Source organism: Toxorhynchites rutilus, chromosome 1, assembly GCF_029784135.1.
Source record: "Toxorhynchites rutilus septentrionalis strain SRP chromosome 1, ASM2978413v1, whole genome shotgun sequence".
In the NCBI taxonomy this organism is placed as follows: Eukaryota; Metazoa; Arthropoda; class Insecta; order Diptera; family Culicidae; genus Toxorhynchites; species Toxorhynchites rutilus.
The window spans coordinates 25,214,828-25,235,580 of NC_073744.1; the positions used below are offsets into that span (position 1 = coordinate 25,214,828).

The following is a 20,753-nucleotide window of genomic DNA, read 5'->3' on the forward strand; positions in this document are numbered from 1 at the left end:
CACTCCTTAAGGTAAACCTGCCCGTTTACCGTGCCGGTCATCACGAAGGGGGCGCTCCGCTTTCCGCAGGAGCAGATCGCTTGTCACACCATGTACTTTTTGGCAAACTTGGATAGTTTCTGCTTGCGAATCTCCTCCGGAACGCTGAATTTGTCCTCTGCGGAGAAGAACAACAGTCCCGGCAGCTGACGAAAGTCCACTTTGACGTAGGTTTCGTCGTCCATTACCAGGCAATGCGGCTTCGTCAGCATTTCGGTGTACAGCTTCCGGGCTCGCGTCTTCCCCACCATGTTTTGCCTTTCGTCGCGGTTAGGAGCCTTCTGAACCTTGTATGTACGCAGGCCCTCCCGCTGCTTGGTCCGCTGGACGAATGAACTTGACAAATTCAGCTTATTGGCGACATCCCGGACCGAACTTCTCGGATCACGTCTAAACTGCTTAACTACGCGCTTGTGATCTTTTTCACTGACGGAGCATCCATTTTTGCCGTTCTTCACTTTCCGGTCGATGGTTAGGTTCTCGAAGTATCGTTTTAGTACTCTGCTGACCGTGGATTGGACGATTCCCAGCATCTTACCGATGTCCCGATGTGACAACTCCGGATTCTCGAAATGAGTACACAGGATTAATTCACGACGCTCTTTTTCGTTCGACGACATTTTTCCAAATTTACGAAAAATTGACAGTGAAGCATGGTGATCTATACACTCTTATCTGATTATAAGCGAAAGCTGAAGATATAATTCCTAAAAATTAAATTTCTACAGCGTTTTTTCCGTGATGCAATTTGATGTGACACACCCTTTAGTAGATGCTTTTGATGTTATCAGGCAGCACCTATTATACATAGTAAATGAGTCGATGCTCCGAGGCGAATGCCCGCACAGTTGGAAGAAATCTGTTGTCGTGCCTATTCCCAAAAATCCGAAATCGTCGAAACCAGAAGACCGTAGACCTGAAAACATGTTACCAAGGTACGAGAAAATTTTAGAAATAGTGATCAAAGAACATCTTTTGGAACATGTAACGAAAAATGGAATTCTGGTTGAAGAACAATCTGGGTTCAGAAAACATCATTCATGTGAAACGGCACTCAATTTGTTGCTACTGAAATGTAAACAGGCAATAGAGGAAAAGAAAGTAGTTCTGGCTGTATTTATTGATTTGAAAAGGGCCTCCGAAACAATTGATCGGAGAAAACTAGTCGAATCGCTTTCCAATTATGGTGTGTCAGGATCTGTAATAGAATGGTTTGAAAGTTACTTTTACGGGCGAACACAGATAACTCTCTACAGAGACTGTAAATCTGCAGCGGAACCAGTGAATCTGGGTGTGCCTCAAGGAAGTGTTCTGGGGCCATTGTTGTTCTTGCTGTATATCAATTACATCAAACAGGTGCAAGCAAACCATTTGTCATGACAATTGTCACGCGTAAATGCGAAAACAGAATAGAAACATACGGTATGAGGCATGATGTCGACGCCAACCTCTCTCAGTTTCTATTCTGTTTTCGCATTTTCGCATGACAATTGTCATGACAAATGGTTTGCTTGAACAGGTGTTAAATTTTAGTGACGTGAACTTGTTCGCTGACGACACGGTGATATTTGTTGTAGCAGATACCTTGCAAGACTGTTACAGAAATATGAACCATGAACTACAACATCTAGATGACTGGCTAAAATGGAAAAGACAGAAGCTGAACATAAACAAAACAAAACTCATGGTAGTATCGACACGTATTATAGACAGTAGCGGTTTTGATATAAATATAGATGGACAATCTTTGGAGAGGGCATCATCAATCAAATATCTTGGCGTTGTTCTGGACCAAACGCTGCACTTTAACGAACATATAAACTACACCATAACGAAAGCAGCTCAAAAATATGGAGTGCTTTGTAGGATAAATCGATGTTTGACCTTTGAGAGTAAGCTGACGATCTACGAAGCATTGATCGCTCCACATTTTGATTATTGTGCATCCGTGTTGTTCCTAGCAAACAAGAGACAATTGCAACGAATGCAAATTTTACAGAACAAAGCCATGCGCTTGATATTGAGATGCGATAGACTAACTCCACGAAGATTTATGTTCGAATGCCTACAATGGATGTCAGTCGCCCAGCGTATTAAATACTGCACTCTCACGTTAATATTCAAAATGACAGACATGAACAATTTAGGATGAGCCTCATTACAAGAGATTACAAATTGGAAGTGGAGCGAAGCTGGGGATAGCCCTACCGGAATACTCGTAAACACATTTGTTAAATAGATGGTTATAACGAGATTTTTCTGATTGCGAGTTCCAACGGACATGTGTATAACCCAAGTTATGAAGGGCATATCAGTTTTTGAATTATCAGTTTTGAAATAAGCTAACATCATTTCGAGGGGTTTGATGTGAAAACCGGAATGTAGCTGGGGATAGCCCAATCGGAATACTCGTAAATTTATTTGTTAAATAAATGGATATAACGAGATTTTTTCTGAGTGCGGCAGATCTGTTGGCCAGTTCCAGTGGGAATGTTATCCTTAGAATATGAAGGGCCTGAACTGTTGGCTCGAATTAGGCCTGGGGATGCTCAGCTGTCTGGACTCGGAAACGATCGCATTAGCAGACCGTTATCGAGAATCTAGTAAAGCGGGAATTCTCTTGTAAATTCACGGTTGACACGGACATAGGTATTGGGTTCAATTCCCGATCGGTCAAGGATTTTTTCGGGTTGGAAATTTTCTTGACATGCCTTGGGTTAGCAAATGGGCCTGAAGTACCGGCTAGAATTAGGCTTGGGGATGCTCAGCTGTCTGGACTCGGAAACGATCGCATTAGCAGACCGTTATCGAGAATCTAGTAAAGCGGGAATGCTCTTGTAAATTCACGGCTGATACGGATATAGGTATTGGGTTCAATTCCCAATCGGTCAAGGATTTTTTCGGGTTGAAAATTTTCTTGACATACCATGGAATAAGAAAGTTTGTGTGCTGCCCTATAAAGTTCATCAAATTTAGAGTCTATGTCTGTAGCACAACCAGTTCGTTTTATTTTTATTTTATCTTTTTTACTGGTTCAGATTGATAATACAAAAGTAAATTCTTATAAGTAATTATCTTAAAGATAACTCGTCCGGCTCAAACCTTTGTAGGGGAATGAGGTGGGACCATCATTATTATTAAGAAAAAAAGATGTACATGGTCGGTTTTCGAAGTTTGACATGACCATTTTCGCTGCCACCGTAATGCACATACACCGGGTACAGAATTCATTTTTCTGAAACTAATGTTCTTTTGTCAAACTAATCGTTTATTACACAAATGACTGGTGGAAAATATTTCCAGAGACATACATAATTTGAATGGAATGTCGTGATACACTGAAGATTTGACATCCGTCCCGTCACTACTTGGAATCGAATAGAAATAACACCATGAGCACATTCATTCGAATCACCATCATCACCGCTAATATCGCATCGAGGTGCCTTAATGTTGAATTTTTTTTCGATTGGCAAATTGTGGGAAGCCAGTGATAATCGAAATCACACGAGCGTCGCCGATGACCGATGATTAATTACATTCCGATCATAATTACCGCCCCCGCTAGGCTTTTGCTTTGTGTTGTATTGATTTTCCACGCCTTGCGCGTTCGATATTTCATGTTATTTATGTTTTTCTTTCTGTCTCTCTCTCTCTCTCTCTCCCCGCAGCATGGAAGGATCGGATATCTGCTTTGAAGTGGTCAGACGTGCCGTGGCCGGATTTGTGTACAGCGAAGCAGTTGCCTGGTAAGCGAATGATATACATTTTCAACCGTTTTAGATTTGCACTCGCGCCGGATCTCGCCCCAGCAACGCCCAAATCGTGGCGCGTTTCATTCGCGGAATTTCCCGGGCGCGGAATTTAGATATTGCTTCAGTGACTCCCTCTCCGTATTCTGGTCTGGCTCCCACTGACAAGCCGCGAGCTTTGTTCTGGATTGTAAACGGTGTGCTCGTTGTTACATGCGCGATATTGGATATGGGGTGCGAGCGCTTGAAGATGCTGAAACTTTCAATCCACCCATCGCGAGGCGGATGATATTGATATTGAGGATAATGTCACGATTAACAAGCGAACGATAAAGTTGAGTCGTGCTCCACTACTCCCATATTCAGTCTATAATCGTCGCGTAAATTTGATTACCAATTATGGAAGCGGGGGCTGATCGTCGATTATTGAAACTCGCACTTGTTGCAAACGGCGGCTGATGTAAGCGTTAGTGATTATCGATACATTTTGCTGGCACGAACATCACTCTAACTGTTTTTAATTATAGTGGCTGAGAGCGGAACATAAAAAATGAACTACATTCTGTTAAAACTATGATTGATATCCACTTCAATAGTGCTCAAGCCGCACCAACCACCGCCCAAACCGCGATGATCCGAATCGATTGATAACACACACACACACCGGCGCTCAACCGAATCCAATTTACGTTCTCTCTCGATCTGTTATGTTTAGCACCGCGCTCGAATTATCCTCACTAATCCACTAATTTCCGCCTCCTCCTTTCGTTTCGTCCCCACGCAGCCACTACATGCGACAGATCCTGGAAGCGCTGCGCTACTGCCACGAGAACGACATCATCCATCGGGACGTGAGGCCAGCGTGTGCCCTGCTGGCAACCGCGGACAACTCCGCCCCGGTTAAGCTGGGAGGCTTCGGTTCAGCCGTGCAGCTTCCCAGCGGACGAGATTCGGTGGAGACACATGGTGAGTAGTAGGGTGCATCGTTCGGACGTCATCAGCTCACATCACTCAACGCTCATCGTTATTGTTGCAACATTTGTGTGTGTGTGTGTGTGTATGTGCATTGCTATCTTCCGGTCGTATTGTTGTACACATTCATTTCATCAGGATCATCGGACCTGCTCTGTGCCCGCGATGTTTGTTTCCGATGTTAATGAAAGCGAACGTTTATTTTTTTGCCAACCGCAAGGCCAATATGTTGGCCGTGTTGGCCGCTGGCAAAGCCAAACCCAGAGCCTTTGTGTGGAGATGAAAGCTGCCCCGGGGGCTGCACCCATTATGCCGTTTTCGCTGCAGCTCAATCAACGCCCATTCCGGAGTTTGTTTGGTTTGTTCGGGACCAAGCGGAACATTCCCGATGCATACGCACGGACGCATAGAATTCCTCTGTTGTTCAGACCGTGGATAGTTTGATGGGTAGAGAGACGCGGGCTTGTCACAATACCTTGGCGGCGGAAGTGGGCCCTCTGTTCATTAACACATTTAATTGAGTGCTGTTGTAAAATAGGCTTTCGAGGGAGGGCTGTCGCTTTGTGGAATGCATTATCCCGAAAGGATGCCGGTCATTACAGGAATGCGTGGCACTCTGAGCTCGCGCGGTGTCTGACAGAATCGTTCACGGGAGGTAGTAAACTTTTATCGACTGTATTGAGCCACAGTGCGATTTAATCTAGCGCGAAGTGTAAAAGCCCCATTACATGATAAAAAAGTAAATTAACGATAAGTACTTCGGAGCTTGGTAGAAATTATAGACGCAAATTTGGAATTCGCAACCTAAACGTCTGCTTGGAATACTATTGAAGATTTCCCCGAAAATTGATCGCTAATTTAAGTATACAAAATTACTGCAGTTTTCGAGTGCAAATACTTCCTACAGAATGTTGATTTGCACGAAAGAAAACCTTAAGTACAATTTCAGCTCAATATGCCCTTATTTACTCGTGCCGCAAGGACGCCAAATTTTGACAACTGAAAAATTGTACATAAATTCGGGGTTTTTGAAAAAACAAATTGTTACCAAATGTGTAGTACTGCTGTAATCTCGGAAAATTTTTCCGTCAAAATCGGCTGGAACTTTTGGAACTTTTCGATAATTTTTAATTTTTTTTCGAGAAAACAATGGATCTCGATGTTCATGCAATTTTGAAACATAGTGAATAAAAAAACATTTTTTTGGAATCCTCGATTTCATGTACTCCTCCCATGGATGAGTTTTCCGGTTTTCGAAAAACCTGAACTTTGACTTCTGTGCGACACATATAACTATAGTCCGTTTGAGCTGAAATTCTGCACAAAGTATTTTTTCGTGCAAATCAACATTTTGCACGAAGTCTCATATGGAAATTCGAGATGACTATTTTCTTTGGCACCCTAGTGCACACACACACATTCTTTTTTTTAATTTCAAAACAGAAATCTGATAAAATAATAGAGCTCTAATTTACGAATGATTTTTTAAAAAAGCGTGTTCAAAATTATAGGTTTATCTCCAAAAAACTGAAATTCCCGATGCCTGATTGAAATCAGCTGTTTCACAAAGTTGTTGGAAAATTAATAAACTATTTTAAAAGAATAACATTTTAGAAACACTGTTGAAAAAATGTTACTCAAAAATTGAATTTCACATTAAAAATTTTTATATCTCAAAATATAATGATGCGCTGCGCTATGAATTAGAGTCGTACTGAAAATCAAAATCCCAAAAAAAAATTCGAAATTTCAATATTTTTAGTACTTCAATTTTTGATGAAATTTTTGTTTTGATAATTTTTTTTGATACACCTTAGTGAGATGCACATTCAATATTTTTTTCAAATTTTTATCTCGAAGCTTTTGAGGATGGCGTGAAATAAACGAAAAAGTACGTTTTTCACTATAGATCCTATGTTAAGCCACATAGGGGTTCAAATAAACCATCAAAATTTCTTATTTAATATCCTATACAATATTTGCCATACAGCTGGTGATTTGGTTTGGGGGCACTTTTTATTCCCTTACCCGGCCATGCCCTTTAATTCAAAATGAGAAATTATGTTGTTTAATGTTTATGCAATATTTGTCTTATCCCGTCAGTACGACTGGGACAATATAACTGACACAAGAATGACTACTTTGAGAATGTGAACTTTAGAAACGTTATTGTCATTGAAGAAGAACGCGATGAGAGTCGTATCAACGGTGTGTGTCAATCGAATCTTCGAATCACAATTTCTCGCGTCATTGTGCAACCATCTAAAATGATTCCAGTGATGCTGGCGAATTCAATCTATACACATGCTTTGTAGCTGGTGTTTTATCAGAATTTATGACTATATTGTGATTGTCATTTTGTAATCCGAGCAAGTGTGATTTGAAGATTTTTTCTTATTTTTTTGTTAGGGTGACCATTTCCATTTTAGGGTGGTCCGAACAATCAAATTTTTCCACTTTTTTCCAAAAAAGACTTTTTTCAAAAATATTACTGCTAAGCCGATTTTAATGATCGACATATCAAAATAAGGCCAATAAGCTGATCATTTTTGGAAAAATACCAGAGTTGCACAAAATTTTAATTTTGGTTTCGTTATTGATGATTGCATTTATGTTTTATAGTTTTTATGGTCTCGGGACCAAAGGCGCTATATGTTTTTATAATTTTTCTGGAAAGCTTAGGATTTTTCACATAATATATCTCGAAACCAGGGAGGCGTTTTTTTTCGTTTTTGAGTTATGATTTTTCAAAGTTAACCGATGGTCAAAAAAATCATTTTTCCCATTTTTTCCGCTACAAAAATCATAACTTTTGATCTACTGGACCGATTCAGATGATCGATATATCAAATTAAAGCCAATGAGCTAGTCTTGTTTGAAAAAATATTATATTCTGAATAAAAATGGATTTTGCTTTCGTAATTATTGATTATATCTGTTTTTTAACAGCTTACATCGTTTTGGGACCAAGGGCGTCATATTTTTTTATATTTTTTCCTGAAAGCTGAGTTTTTTTCACATAATATATCCGAATACCGGAGAGGTGTTATTTTTCGTTTTTAAGTTATGATTTTTCAAAGTTAATATGTTTTCAGTTTTCGTTCAATATTTCTATGTGACTAGACTGGATGTATGTGACTATAATCCAATTAATTGGCAAGTGTGTTATTTTTTCAAAAAAGGCTAGCTAGTAGGCTTTAATTTGACATGCCAATAATCTGAATCACTCCAGTAGTTCAAAAGTAATACATTTTTGACAATAGCCATTTTTGAGAAAAAAGGGAAAAATGATTTTCTGGACCATCGGGTAACTTTGAAAAATCATAACTTAAAAACGAAAAAAACGCCTGCCTGATTTCAAGATATGTTATGTGAAAAATCCTCAGCTTTCCAAAAAAATATAAAAAAATATAGCGTCCTTGGTCCCGAGACCATGAGAACTATAAAAAACTGTAATCGTATTTTATCAATAATAACAAAACCGAAACCTGAAACGTAGTATTTTTCCAAGAATGTCTAGCTAATTAGATTTAATTTGATATGTCGACCGTCTAAATCGGTTCAGTAGTTTACAAGTTATGAATTTTTGAAAAATGTAATTTTTGGAAAAAAGGGGAAAAAGTCAATATTTCGGATCACCCTAAAATGAAAATGGGCACCCTAACAAACAAATAAAAAAATACGGGTCTAATGTGTTGCGATAAAGAACAAAACTACCACTTTTCACGAAAATCTGAGAACCACTATATCGGTTTGTCATGGAATGGGTGTATATATGTTTTCGAAAATTTCTAATCGTCCTAAATATTTTCCAAAGTATTCTATCATTGTAATTTGGGTGAAGACAAACTCACAAAATATATGGACGACACAGATCTGATCAGCCGTTCTCCTGTGATGATGAGTTATACGTACGTGGTAAAAACTTTCTTCTATACATAAAGATAAAATAAGATTTATTTTATAATTTTATTTTGAAAAAAATGGAAATGAAAATGTGGAAATGTGGAAATGTGGAAATGTGGAATTGTGGAAATGTAGAAATGTGAAAATGTGGAAATGTGGAAATGTGGAAATGTGGAAATGTGGAAATGTGGAAATGTGGAAATGTGGAAATGTGGAAATGGAAATTGGAATTGAAATTGAAATTGAAATTGAAATGGAGATAGGAATGGGAATGAAATAAAATAATTGGTAAAACTTACGCTACTGTGCAAAAATGTGGTTAAAAAAATGTTTTCGATATGTTCTTTACTTACAACACACTTATAAACTTTTTTACAAGAGCATTCGCAGCCAGAATTACCTGAAAATTTGCAAAATTTCTATGGGCTTTTGGAAAATATATTGAATTACTTACTTGCATTTCTAAAACGGATACTTTTAGGAAGATTGTTATTATGCGCTTCATGATTTTTTTACATTTATATTTTTCAATTTTTTTCCATACTGAAAATGTAACCAAAAATAAGATTATGATGACTATGAATATTATTCATCTGTAAGTTCTTGGAATTATTGCCATTCCGAGTACAAATCACAGGGTTGAGCTACAAACCGCTTCGGGTGAAATTCAACCGTCATTTATCAGTTGCATTGTAGTCGAAATCGTTGCGGAATAAACACATTGAGCATTGAAAAAAATCAATGTGATACAGAAGAAATATCTTCGCCCACAATTCGTGGGCTCACACTTTCCGTATTTTGTACCGACACAAAAAAGAAACTCGCAAAACTACTCGCAACCGATAACAGCCCACTCTGTCAGGATGGAAATCTTTTTTTTTGTCCGATCGGAGTACAGATTGAATTTGATAAAAAAGGCTGTATGCGATGATTCGGTTTACCCGTTGGATTTTGAATGATTGATTGCGTTGAAATCCTGTCCAAAACAGCATTTTCATTCGACTGATATAGCTGAAAAAAAACGTAAAATTTGCTTGGGTGCTTTAGGAGAAAATGGATGTGGGAGGCACCACCCACGCCTTCCTCCGGCCGCCAAGTTCGAGTTGAATGAAAACAAAACGACAAAACACTAAGTTTATCCGTTTTCCCTCGCCTGAAAAAAAAAATCAGCCATTGTTTCCCACATTCAACGAGTTGCGAGGTGGAAAAAATGGAGGGGGAACATTCGCTGTCGACAGGTAAAGGATTGTCTCGAACACACACATATAAATAAATTCCGGCATGTTTTCGTTTTCGACATTGTGGAACCCTAACAAAACAAACGCAATTAAAAGTTTCTGTGGGAGCTTCCACCTTCTGTTGTTTGTCTACCAGAAACGTTGGAGGAAAACTTCAACATTCGACTTGAGCGGGTTCGAAAACAAAATGAGGAGAATATGATATTACTGTGGTCAACAGTTCAATCTCTGGAGCTCCGTAATGATTTGCAGTTTGTTCATGCAATACTTCAAACGAAGTTTCTCGATAACATTCCCCTCTCCCTCATCCTCCTCCTGTTCACCCACGATCCATTCGCCAAGACCATTGATAACTGACATATTTTTCATTACCATGCTGTATATTCTTTTTTTCTTCTCTTTCTCTTTTCCTGTATCTCTTTCGCTCTCTTGATTTACTGACCGACACGAACAAATCACAAATTCCCAACAACAACAACAACTACATCTCCAACAACAACAACAACAAAATAATCACATCCAGAACCGCACCGTTCGTTTCTGAGTCCCCGAGGAAAACTGTACCTCAAATCCGACGGCGAGGGTAAGCGAAAAAAAAGAACATATGAAGAACAACACCAACAACAGGAACAAGAAGAATTAAAGTTTGTTCCGGTTTGAAAACATCATCTTCATCATCCATTAGTTCGTTGGCCGCTTTGTTAATTTGATTTGAGTTTGCCGTTTCCTTGTTTTATTGTTTGGTGGAACAGAGAGTGAGAGAGAGGGGGCGAAGGTACAGGGAAAATCAATTCTGTAAAATATGCTCAGTTTTCCTCATCCGTTTTGCAATGGTTGTTTGCTATCATGGCTTCGTTTTTGTGGTGCACATTTTCACTGATAGTTCGATGTTTTGTTTTCTCGCTATTTTCAGTTTATCTTGAGCTTATTTCATCGGGAAGAAATGTGAGCTCTGTTTGGCTGATTGTTATACTTTTTTTTTGTTGGTGTGAGTCTGCTATTCTATCAATTGTTTCATTTGATGGATAGTTTGCCGATGTTTGTCAATCTTCTCACCACGCCCACAGCTCACAATTACATATGCGCACTACTGGTTTATAAGCTACACGCACATTCAAACACACATATGTCACGCTCACTACTTTATAACTTTGGTTCACTCATTGCTTTGCCATAAGTGTTTCTAGGTGTTATTATTGAAGTCACTGTATTCTATGATAGTATTAAGTTTTTTTTATAAATAGTTTGGTCAGATAGTGGGGCTGCTGATAGTGGTAGAGATGTTCACATCATGAGTAAACTCGCGAGTAAATACCCACTTGATCGCCATCCGTCACCTTCACAAGTTTATTTGCGCAGCACCACTATCGATAGTTTGGAAACAAATATGAACTTCCAATCTAGGTCATCGTGATTCTCGCACATTGGAGGTTGTTTGAACAAGTAGACGTACGAGCAAGGCAAGTGGAAGTGGAATGTAAAATTCTACTCGTGAGCATCGGGAAATGTCAAAGTAGAGCTATTGGATTTTCTTTGCATCACTGATCGAGGTTTTCAAACGAGTGTTGATGCATTGTACTTCATTATTCCTTAATTGTTACTCAAATCATCTTCTCCTGGTCTAATAAACATACCCGAAAACGGCTGTTGTCAATAAGGTGGGTAGCTACTCGCGAGTATACTGCTCATGATCCGCATTCCAATAAACAAGCTCGCGAGTAAACGTTTATTACGTTCATTCATACTGATGAATTAAAAACAGTGGATTAATCTGGTACAGTGTAACTCATGGGGAAAAGTCACAGGAGGGTTGTGTCCGAGACACGACCGTATTGTTGACGTATGACTCCGTTAGGCTATCTGTTGATTTTGGATATGTTTGAAGAATTACATCGTTAACCTCTTTCCAGACGGGGTTTTCCAGACCATCGACGCAGGCAAGTATGCACATTCTAGGAATATTCCTCGCCCTGTAACGTCCATCGCTTCTAGCCGCCGCACTCCAGCCGTACTCCATCCAGACAACGCAGCTACAGATATTGTTCAACTGTCGGTTTACTATCAGAATGTCAGAGGCTTACGTACGAAAATAGCTCAGCTACGTCTGCTATTATCCAGCTGCGATTATGACGTAATTGTTTTCAGCGAAACATGGCTCAGAGCTGACATCGATAGCTGTGAAATTTCTCCAGCCTACGTCTTCTTCCGTTGTGATCGCAATGAGTTAACCAGTCATCATTCACGAGGCGGTGGAGTGCTAATAGCAGTTAGAAATTCGTTGAAATGTGAGTCCGTTGTGATGGCTAACTGTGAACAACTCGAACAAATCACGGTACGCATAATATTTCATCATCGTTCACTTTACATTGTTGCCATCTATCTCCCACCGAATTCGGGCATTGAACTATACACTGCTCACGCAAGTGCAGTACAAACCATGGTCGAACAACTGTCGGACTATGACCTATTTTTGTCCATCGGTGATTTTAATTTACCTAATTTGCGATGGCACCTCGACGAGGACATTAATGGTTATATTCCCTCAAACGCCTCTAGTGAAACGGAAATGAAATTTACCGAAGCAATGTTTGCAAGCGGTTTAAGACAGATGAACTGTTTTGTCAACACCAATGACAGGCTTCTGGACCTGACATTTACAAATCTACCTGAATATCTTGACTTGATAGCACCATCTTCACCGTTGTTACCTGTTGATGACCATCACACACCTTTCATTTTACTACTTGACGAGAATGACGCACCAAAATTAGTTGACGACCAAGATAAATGTTTTAAATTTGACTATATGGCATGTGACTTCGACTTGTTGAATTCTGTCCTTGTGAATATGCAGTGGGAGCGACTTCTGAACAACGATACAGTGGACCAGATGTTATCAGATTTTTATGAAGCACTCTGTGACGTTTTAAATCGATACATACCTAAGAAGAGACAGGCACATATCTCTGTTTACAACAAGCCATGGTGGACTCCCGAACTACGAACACTTCGTAACCGCATCCGTAAAATGCGCAACCAGTATTTCCTTACAAAAAACGAACCTGACAGAATTAGACTACGCGAAATTGAGTGTGAGTATAAAGCCCTACTTACTGCAACTCACGACAATTATTTACTCAGGATACAGACTTCTGTCAAACAAAATCCTTCTCGTTTCTGGGATTTCATAAAACAACGAAAAGATGGCAAAAGGATCCCTATCACCGTTAACTTGAATGGCACCACTTCTCACTCTAGTTTGGAAGCAGCCAATCTGTTCGGTACTTTCTTTGAAAGCGTGTTTAGTAAAGCATCACCCGTTCAACGACGAAACTGTTTCGAGCATATAACTCCGTACAACCTGAATCTACCACGCTTTCAGTTCACTCAGGATGAAGTCCAAACAGCCCTCGAAAACCTCGATTCGTCGAAAGGACCCGGAACGGATAACTTGTCTCCTGTGCTTCTGAAAAAATGTGCCGTGTCACTCGCGAGGCCCATCGTTACTGTTTTCAATCGCTCACTCCGGGACAGAGTATTCCCATCCGCATGGAAAATGGCATCCATAGTACCGATCCATAAGTCCGGAAATTACAGCTGTGTCTCCAATTACCGTGGTGTATCCATACTTTGCAGCCTCAGCAAAGTTTTTGAAAAACTTATTCATACGGTTTTGTACAGAGCTGCTTCACCGATCATCTCAAACAGCCAACATGGTTTTATGAAACGTCGTTCCACAACATCGAACCTTATGTGTTATGTATCGGAAATATCACGGGTGTTGGAATCAAAACGGCAAGTGGACTCGGTCTATGTGGATTTTGCCAAAGCTTTTGATACGGTACCGCACAATCTCATCATTGGCAAACTGAATCACATAGGATTCCCAGTATGGGTCACAGAATGGCTGTACTCGTACTTATCCGATCGCGAGGCCTTTGCGGTGGTGAACTCCGTGCGTTCCAGAACATTTAACATTTCATCTGGTGTGCCTCAAGGAAGTGTTTTGGGCCCACTGATATTCATCATTTACATCAACGACCTGTATGAGCTGCTTTCCTCATCAAAACTGAGTTTCGCCGATGATTTGAAATTCTTCCGAGTGATTACATCCATCAACGATTGCGAGGCAGTACAAGAAGATATAAATCGCCTGCTAATCTGGTGCGGCGACAACGGCATGCGCGTAAACAACAAGAAGTGCAAATCAATATCCTTCAGTCGCTGCAAAGTTGTTATTGGTCGTCAATATCACATGGGACTGGATCCTCTGGAACGTGTGAATTCTATTTGTGATCTAGGAGTAACGATCGATTCTAAGCTGAAATTTAACGAACATATAAGTACAGTAGCCGCCAAGGCATACACTGTACTCGGTTTTATCCGTCGTCATGCTTTTGGTTTCACCGATGTGTATTGCCTCAAGACGCTGTACTGCTCGCTAGTTCGAAGTATTTTGGAATATGCTTCTCCGGTTTGGTCTCCGTTCCAAGTTACGCAAATCCTCGCGATCGAGCGAATCCAGAGAAGTTTCATGCGGTTCGCCTTGCGTCAGCTCCCATGGAATGATCCAATCAATCTTCCCAGCTATCCGGATCGCTGCATGTTGATCGATCTAGAAACTCTCACTGCTAGGCGCAAAAAACAACAGCGACTCTTCATCTTCGACCTTATAACCGACAACGTAGATTGCCCCGAATTGCTACAGCAGATTCCGTGGAATATTCCTCCTCGTCGTTTCCGGAATTCTCCATTATTCATAATTCCTTTCCACAGAACAATCTATGGCTTTAATAACTGTTTTAATCGATGTTTGCGTTCGTTCAACAATGTCTGTGATGAGTTTGATTTTACTTTGTCCAAAAATATGTTTAGTTCTAGAATAAGACGTTTAGACTAATTTAGTTAATAAGACAGTCTGTACGACTTAGTCGAAGATGGTGGAATAAATAAATAAATAATTAGATAACGATTTGGTGGCTCTGAAAAGGGCCGTTTTGTTTGGTTGTTGGGTATTGTTTGTTCACTCCACCAGTGTTTACCGAGTGATGATGACAGAAGGATGGTGAACAGCCGTTGGATGGTGCGTATCAGTTAAAAGACACCGAAGTGGAACGACATATGATGAAAACCGCCCTCTATGATCCTAGACGAGATGCCTCCCGTGTTATGTATGGATGAACTTGAGCTTGAGCTTGAGCTTGGGTAGACTGTACAATTCGTAGTTGCTCTCCGTGATTGACCTGAACTAACCAAATTGCACAAAGAACACACAGAATGACGATTGGAACTAGCAAATCATTCTCGTTGTGCAATTTTCGGTGATTCAAGCTCTAAATGGTCAATAAGGACGCCGGCCACGTCCTTACAGCCACCAGGGGAAGGGAAGGAATGTGAGTATGATATTCGCCGCCCAAAGGCCAGAAGGGTCGCCTCTATAGCGTGATTTCCTAGCGTTTATCATGGAAGGGATAGTTGTTAGTGGGAATGGTTGAGAAAAATCAAGATTCACTGCGGTAAGTGATGTGATTATGTTAACGCGGACCACAAATGACAAATGACGAAACATGGGTCCGAAAATCGAATGTTTCGAGTAATAATGTCGAAGGTTATCACCGGGCTACCTAAGAAGGTAATCAAAGGAACTCTACATTAACTCGAATCGACGACTTATTTATGATTTTTGCACCTAGCATTCTCTTCTATTCTTAAATCGCGATGTCGAAGATTATCAATATGCTACCTAAGAAGGTAACCGAAAGAACTCCTCAATGATGGTTCGAATCGACGATGTATTGAGAGATTGTTGAGATCGCTTAGTATTTCTCTATTTTATTCCCTAAGAATTATGAATGAGCTACCTGAGAAGGTAACCGAAAGAACTCCTCTACAATTACTCGAATCAATGACTTGTTATATGACTTTCCGTGGGTAGTACTCTCTTGTTTCCTTAAATCGCATCGCCGGAGGTCATTATCAAGCTACCTAAAAAGGTAACCGGAAGAACTTCTCTCTAATGAATCGAATCGGCGATATATTCTATGTCTTTTCACGCCAAGTACTCTAAATATCACCTATCGACTGAGGTTATTTATGATTAACCTGAGAAGATCACCAGGAAACATCTCTACAGTAGAACAGACCCTACATTGAATTTAGTGGCCTATCGCGTCGTATACATTCTAACTTTCGGAATATTCTGCCACATGACGACTGATGTTATCTATGGAAGTTATATCTATAATATAACCGCAAGATTGACGTGGGACTACCTAAGCTTAGCAGTCATTTCAGTGAGCAGAAGATATGATGGCATATCCTTCAATGCAATCTTGAATAACCGAGCCAAAGCGTTATGTTCGTACCCGTTCTTGTAATCCGTGTTAGGAATACACTTTTCGGAGTGCAAAAAAAAAACATGCGGGTGCACAAGTACCACCGGCTTGCATGAATCAACAACTTTAAAATCTATTTTCTATACTATAGAGGATTTAAACCTGAAAGTTCATTCGCCTCTAGTGTCTGTACGATTTTCCCAGGTCCCTAAGTTCAGGAGACCGTGTTAAGGAAACATACTCTAGTTTGCACAAAGGCAAGCGAGTACAAAAGTACTCGCAGTTTGCATTTATTTGCAAAGCCGATTTCCCCAGACATCTCGGGTTTGAAGTCTGTGTTAGGCAAACACATTTCAGTCGGAACAAAAATGCCCCCGACTTGTATGAACTTGAAATGCCAATTTCCTCAGACACCTTGGTTCTGATGTCTGTGTTGGGGAAACACATTTCAGTCGAAATAAAAAAAACCCAACCTGCATGAATTTGCAATGCCATTTTCCCTACGCTCCATAGATCTGAAGTCTGTGTTAGGGAAACACATATCAGTCGGAACAAAAATAACCTCGACTTTCATGTATTTGCAATGCCTATTTCTCCAAGGCTGCTTGGTTGGGGCTGTGTTAGGGAAACCGTAAATCGGGCCAATCAAAACGAGGCAGTTAGGGCGTTTAGATAACGCTTAACATTTTACAGTTTTTCAATTGTGTATCTAATGAAAAATAACATTTTGTTAATTGCGATAGAAGCGTAGAAATATTCCCTATCAATTGATGCAAACATCTTTCCGATCCAGTAAGAAATGTTCGAGTTATAAGCATTCGGATCTTTCATTCTTTCCTGCATGTTCTGTGTTTAGGTTTTTATTTTACCCCCCATATACTTCGGTTAAACGCAGTCCCACGTCAAAAAAATTGCTTATCTTATAATCAATGCAATTGTTAACACACATATAAATACTCGTTTTAGTTTCTGCGCATTCAAAGGGCATCACGAATAAAGACAACAGTAAAGGGTGTGTCACATCAAATTGCATCACGGAAAAAACGCTGTAGAAATTCGCCCAGTAGACCGATCCTTTTGAAAATTTCAGACAGTAAAATAAAAACTATTAAACAACTTTTGGCATTTTCTTTTTATTCATACTTCGAGCCCAAGCCCGTATGCTCGCACCTTCGTCTTTACCCCGTCCATAAGGTTCTGTACAACGTCAGGTTGTAGTTTTTTTGGACAGAAATCCATTTTCTCTTGAAGTCCGCCTCCAATTTGACAACTTTTGGGTTCTTCCGGAGGACCTGCTTCATAATCGCCCAATATTTCTCTATTGGGCGAAGCTCCGGCGCGTTGGGCGGGTTCATTTCCTTTGGCACGAAGGTGACCCCGTTGGCTTCGTACCACTCCAACACGTCCTTTGAATAGTGGCACGAAGCGAGATCCGGCCAGAAGATGGTCGGGCCCTCGTGCTGCTTCAATAGTGGTAGTAAGCGCTTCTGTAGGCACCCCTTAAGGTAAACCTGTCCGTTTACCGTGCCGGTCATCACGAAGGGGGTGCTCCGCTTTCCGCAAGAGCAGATCGCTTGCCACACCATGTACTTTTTGGCAAACTTGGATAGTTTCTGCTTGCGAATCTCCTCCGGAACGCTGAATTTGTCCTCTGCGGAGAAGAACAACAGGCCCGGCAGCTGACGAAAGTCCGCTTTGACGTAGGTTTCGTCGTCCATTACCAGGCAATGCGGCTTCGTCAGTATTTCGGTGTACAGCTTCCGGACTCGCGTCTTCCCCACCATGTTTTGCCTTTCGTCGCGGTTAGGAGCCTTCTGAACCTTATATGTACGCAGGCCTTCCCGCTGCTTGGTCCGCTGGACGAATGAACTTGACAAATTCAGATTATTGGCGACATCCCGGACCGAACTTCTCGGATCACGTCTAAACTGCTTAACTACGCGCTTGTGATCTTTTTCACTGACGGAGCATCCATTTTTGCCGTTCTTCACCTTCCGGTCGATGGTTAGGTTCTCGAAGTATCGTTTTAGTACTCTGCTGACCGTGGATTGGACGATTCCCAGCATCTTACCGATGTCCCGATGTGACAACTCCGGATTCTCGAAATGAGTGCGCGGGATTAATTCACGATGCTCTTTTTTATTCGACGACATTTTTCCAGATTTACGAAAAATTGACAGTGAAGCATAGCCAACGTGATCTATACACTCTTATCTGATTATAAGCGAAAGCTGAAGATATAATTCCTAAAAATTAAATTTCTACAGCGTTTTTTCCGTGATGCAATTTGATGTGACACACCCTTTAACCTGCAGCTGTGATTATAAAAATACAAAAAACACGACGATTTTATAATTTTGTTGAATTCGCATCAACAAATAAACGGTCTTGCTCTACAATGTCTCGATCTAATGCGCTGAACGAACCTCCTCCAGACAACGGTACGAAATAGTATATTTAAAACGGAATACGTACCCCATAAATATTTACACAAAGCACATAAAAATGGATGTTCAGAACCACATTGAAAACGGAACATTCTTGGAGGAATATTGTCCACATGTTGAATACATAAGATCACATATAGGATACGGACAAATCACAATGTTACGAGTTGTTCAAAAAGGTTAAAGATTGTCATTTTGATGCGAAAGAAAGTGTTTGAAAACACTGAAACTTTATTGAACGGAGACGATGCTTACTACTCGCATAATGAAATATTGCCCAATCAACCGTTTCTCGATGTTTCCAAACCGGAATATCAGAAAAGGCAATACAAATTGAAAAATGAGTAACTTTACGTAACTTTGAACAAAATATAAGGACAATGAACATATATGAAAAAAAAAATCCGGGCTCAAATACATACACCCGGTGAAAGTAAAACTTACAGCAGCCAAATTCCTAAAAAACAACTGCCAACCGCTATTATTTGTCCGAATGTGTTTAACTATCACAAGCGACCTTCTGGTACAAATAAGCAATTTTCAACAAACACTCATACCAATCACCCAGCGGGCATTAACAAAGTTATAACAGCGGTATAACGCAAACTACAACACACAATATGACAATAATCACGCTGGAATAAAGGAAAATAAATAACAGAAATACTGCTTTGCATGAAAAACACGTTCTTTATTTCAAACTGATGGAAAATCCCACTGCATGTGTCGGAATTACGCCACCTCTGGAATAGCGACACATCAACTAACCACATGCACTGGCATTGAGTGAGGCAAATCATACAAAATTTAGGAGATGCAAGAGATAAAGAGAATATTTCAAAAAAACTTAGCTTGTTCTTTGCACCGTACCGCTCATTTCAATGCTCGGTCACATTTCCTCTACATACCCTCACGCTCAGAATACAGCACCACACACATATGTACACAGAACGGACGATTTCAACATTTTACTTCAAAGTTGCTCTTCTCTCACTGTGCACATATGAATCTGCATATAGTCACACTTTTCATTGAAAAAGAACAAAATACCTACTACACACCCATAACCATTTCACAATGCACATGGCTTCAAATTACAACCATAGCACACCATCACGGTTCCCGGAATAAATCGCCACAGAAAACGACTGCAACAGAAACCACCGCTTATAAAATGTGTAGTAGGCTATAAATATTGTGGCGCGGTATTGTATTTCAAAACAAGAATTAACCGGGCAAACGTATCGCCCCAGGCAAACGTAACGCCCCGGGCAGACGTATACCGTCCGACGCTCGCTAGAGCTCGGTCGGACATTGCTAAAGGATCGTATCCTATGTTTCAAACTAACCGGGCAATCAGTGGATCCCAGGTTTGCGTGCGAGACACCGCCGCTTCCGACGGCGGGTCGGCGGTGGACTCGGATTGCGTCATCTTGGCGGCATGGGCCGCCTCGATTCCTTATCCTCGCCAAATGGGGACTTCGTCCCCATTACATTGTCCTCAGAATAAATTTCGAAAAACGAGAACAAGAGAATAAATTTATAATAGAAATGTGAGGCACATGATGTTTTTCCCGCGCCAAATATTTCTAGCCTACTACACTTTTTCTAAGCGGTTGTTTCTGTTGCAGTTGTTTACTGTGGCGATTTATTCCGGTCACCCACCATCACTATCACTATGACAACTCTCGCGAGAGCGAAACACTCCAAACATTATGTAGAGCGTACAAGAAAAACCCCAGTGTTATATATGGATGAACTAAAAAAAACTCACCAATGTAATGTAAGATAATCACCAATATCGAACACAATTATCAAATTTTCTCATCAGTAAAAACATATTACTTTAATATATAACATATTTGAAATGAAAAAAGGTAATTTTCTTCTATAATTTTAACTTTCTGAGTGTTTATTCAACCCAATGCGAATTTTAATTGGACTAACAACAACTAATACTATATGTAGATCATACGGGAAATCACTTTTTCTAATATTTCTTCACTTTTCCAATTTTTCTCGCCGTATAATCTTTTCTTGGGTGAATATGAACACAACAAAACA

The 20,753-nt window shown here is 40.2% G+C and overlaps 1 protein-coding gene across 15 annotated transcripts in view; it reads left to right on the forward strand.

Annotated features, from left to right (window-relative positions):
• The window catches only part of LOC129776923 (peripheral plasma membrane protein CASK), an 858,562-nt gene that overhangs the window by 181,230 nt on the left and 656,579 nt on the right, over positions 1-20,753 (forward strand). For 14 of the 15 annotated variants that reach the window (XM_055782870.1, XM_055782878.1, XM_055782933.1 and 11 more), the window contains exons 4-6: positions 3,711-3,788; positions 4,576-4,757; positions 10,431-10,490. In XM_055782870.1, coding sequence (XP_055638845.1) covers positions 3,711-3,788; positions 4,576-4,757; positions 10,431-10,490 — 320 coding nt within the window. The remainder of the gene's footprint in view (positions 1-3,710; positions 3,789-4,575; positions 4,758-10,430; positions 10,491-20,753) is intronic. The other variant, XM_055782960.1, reaches the window with a different exon arrangement.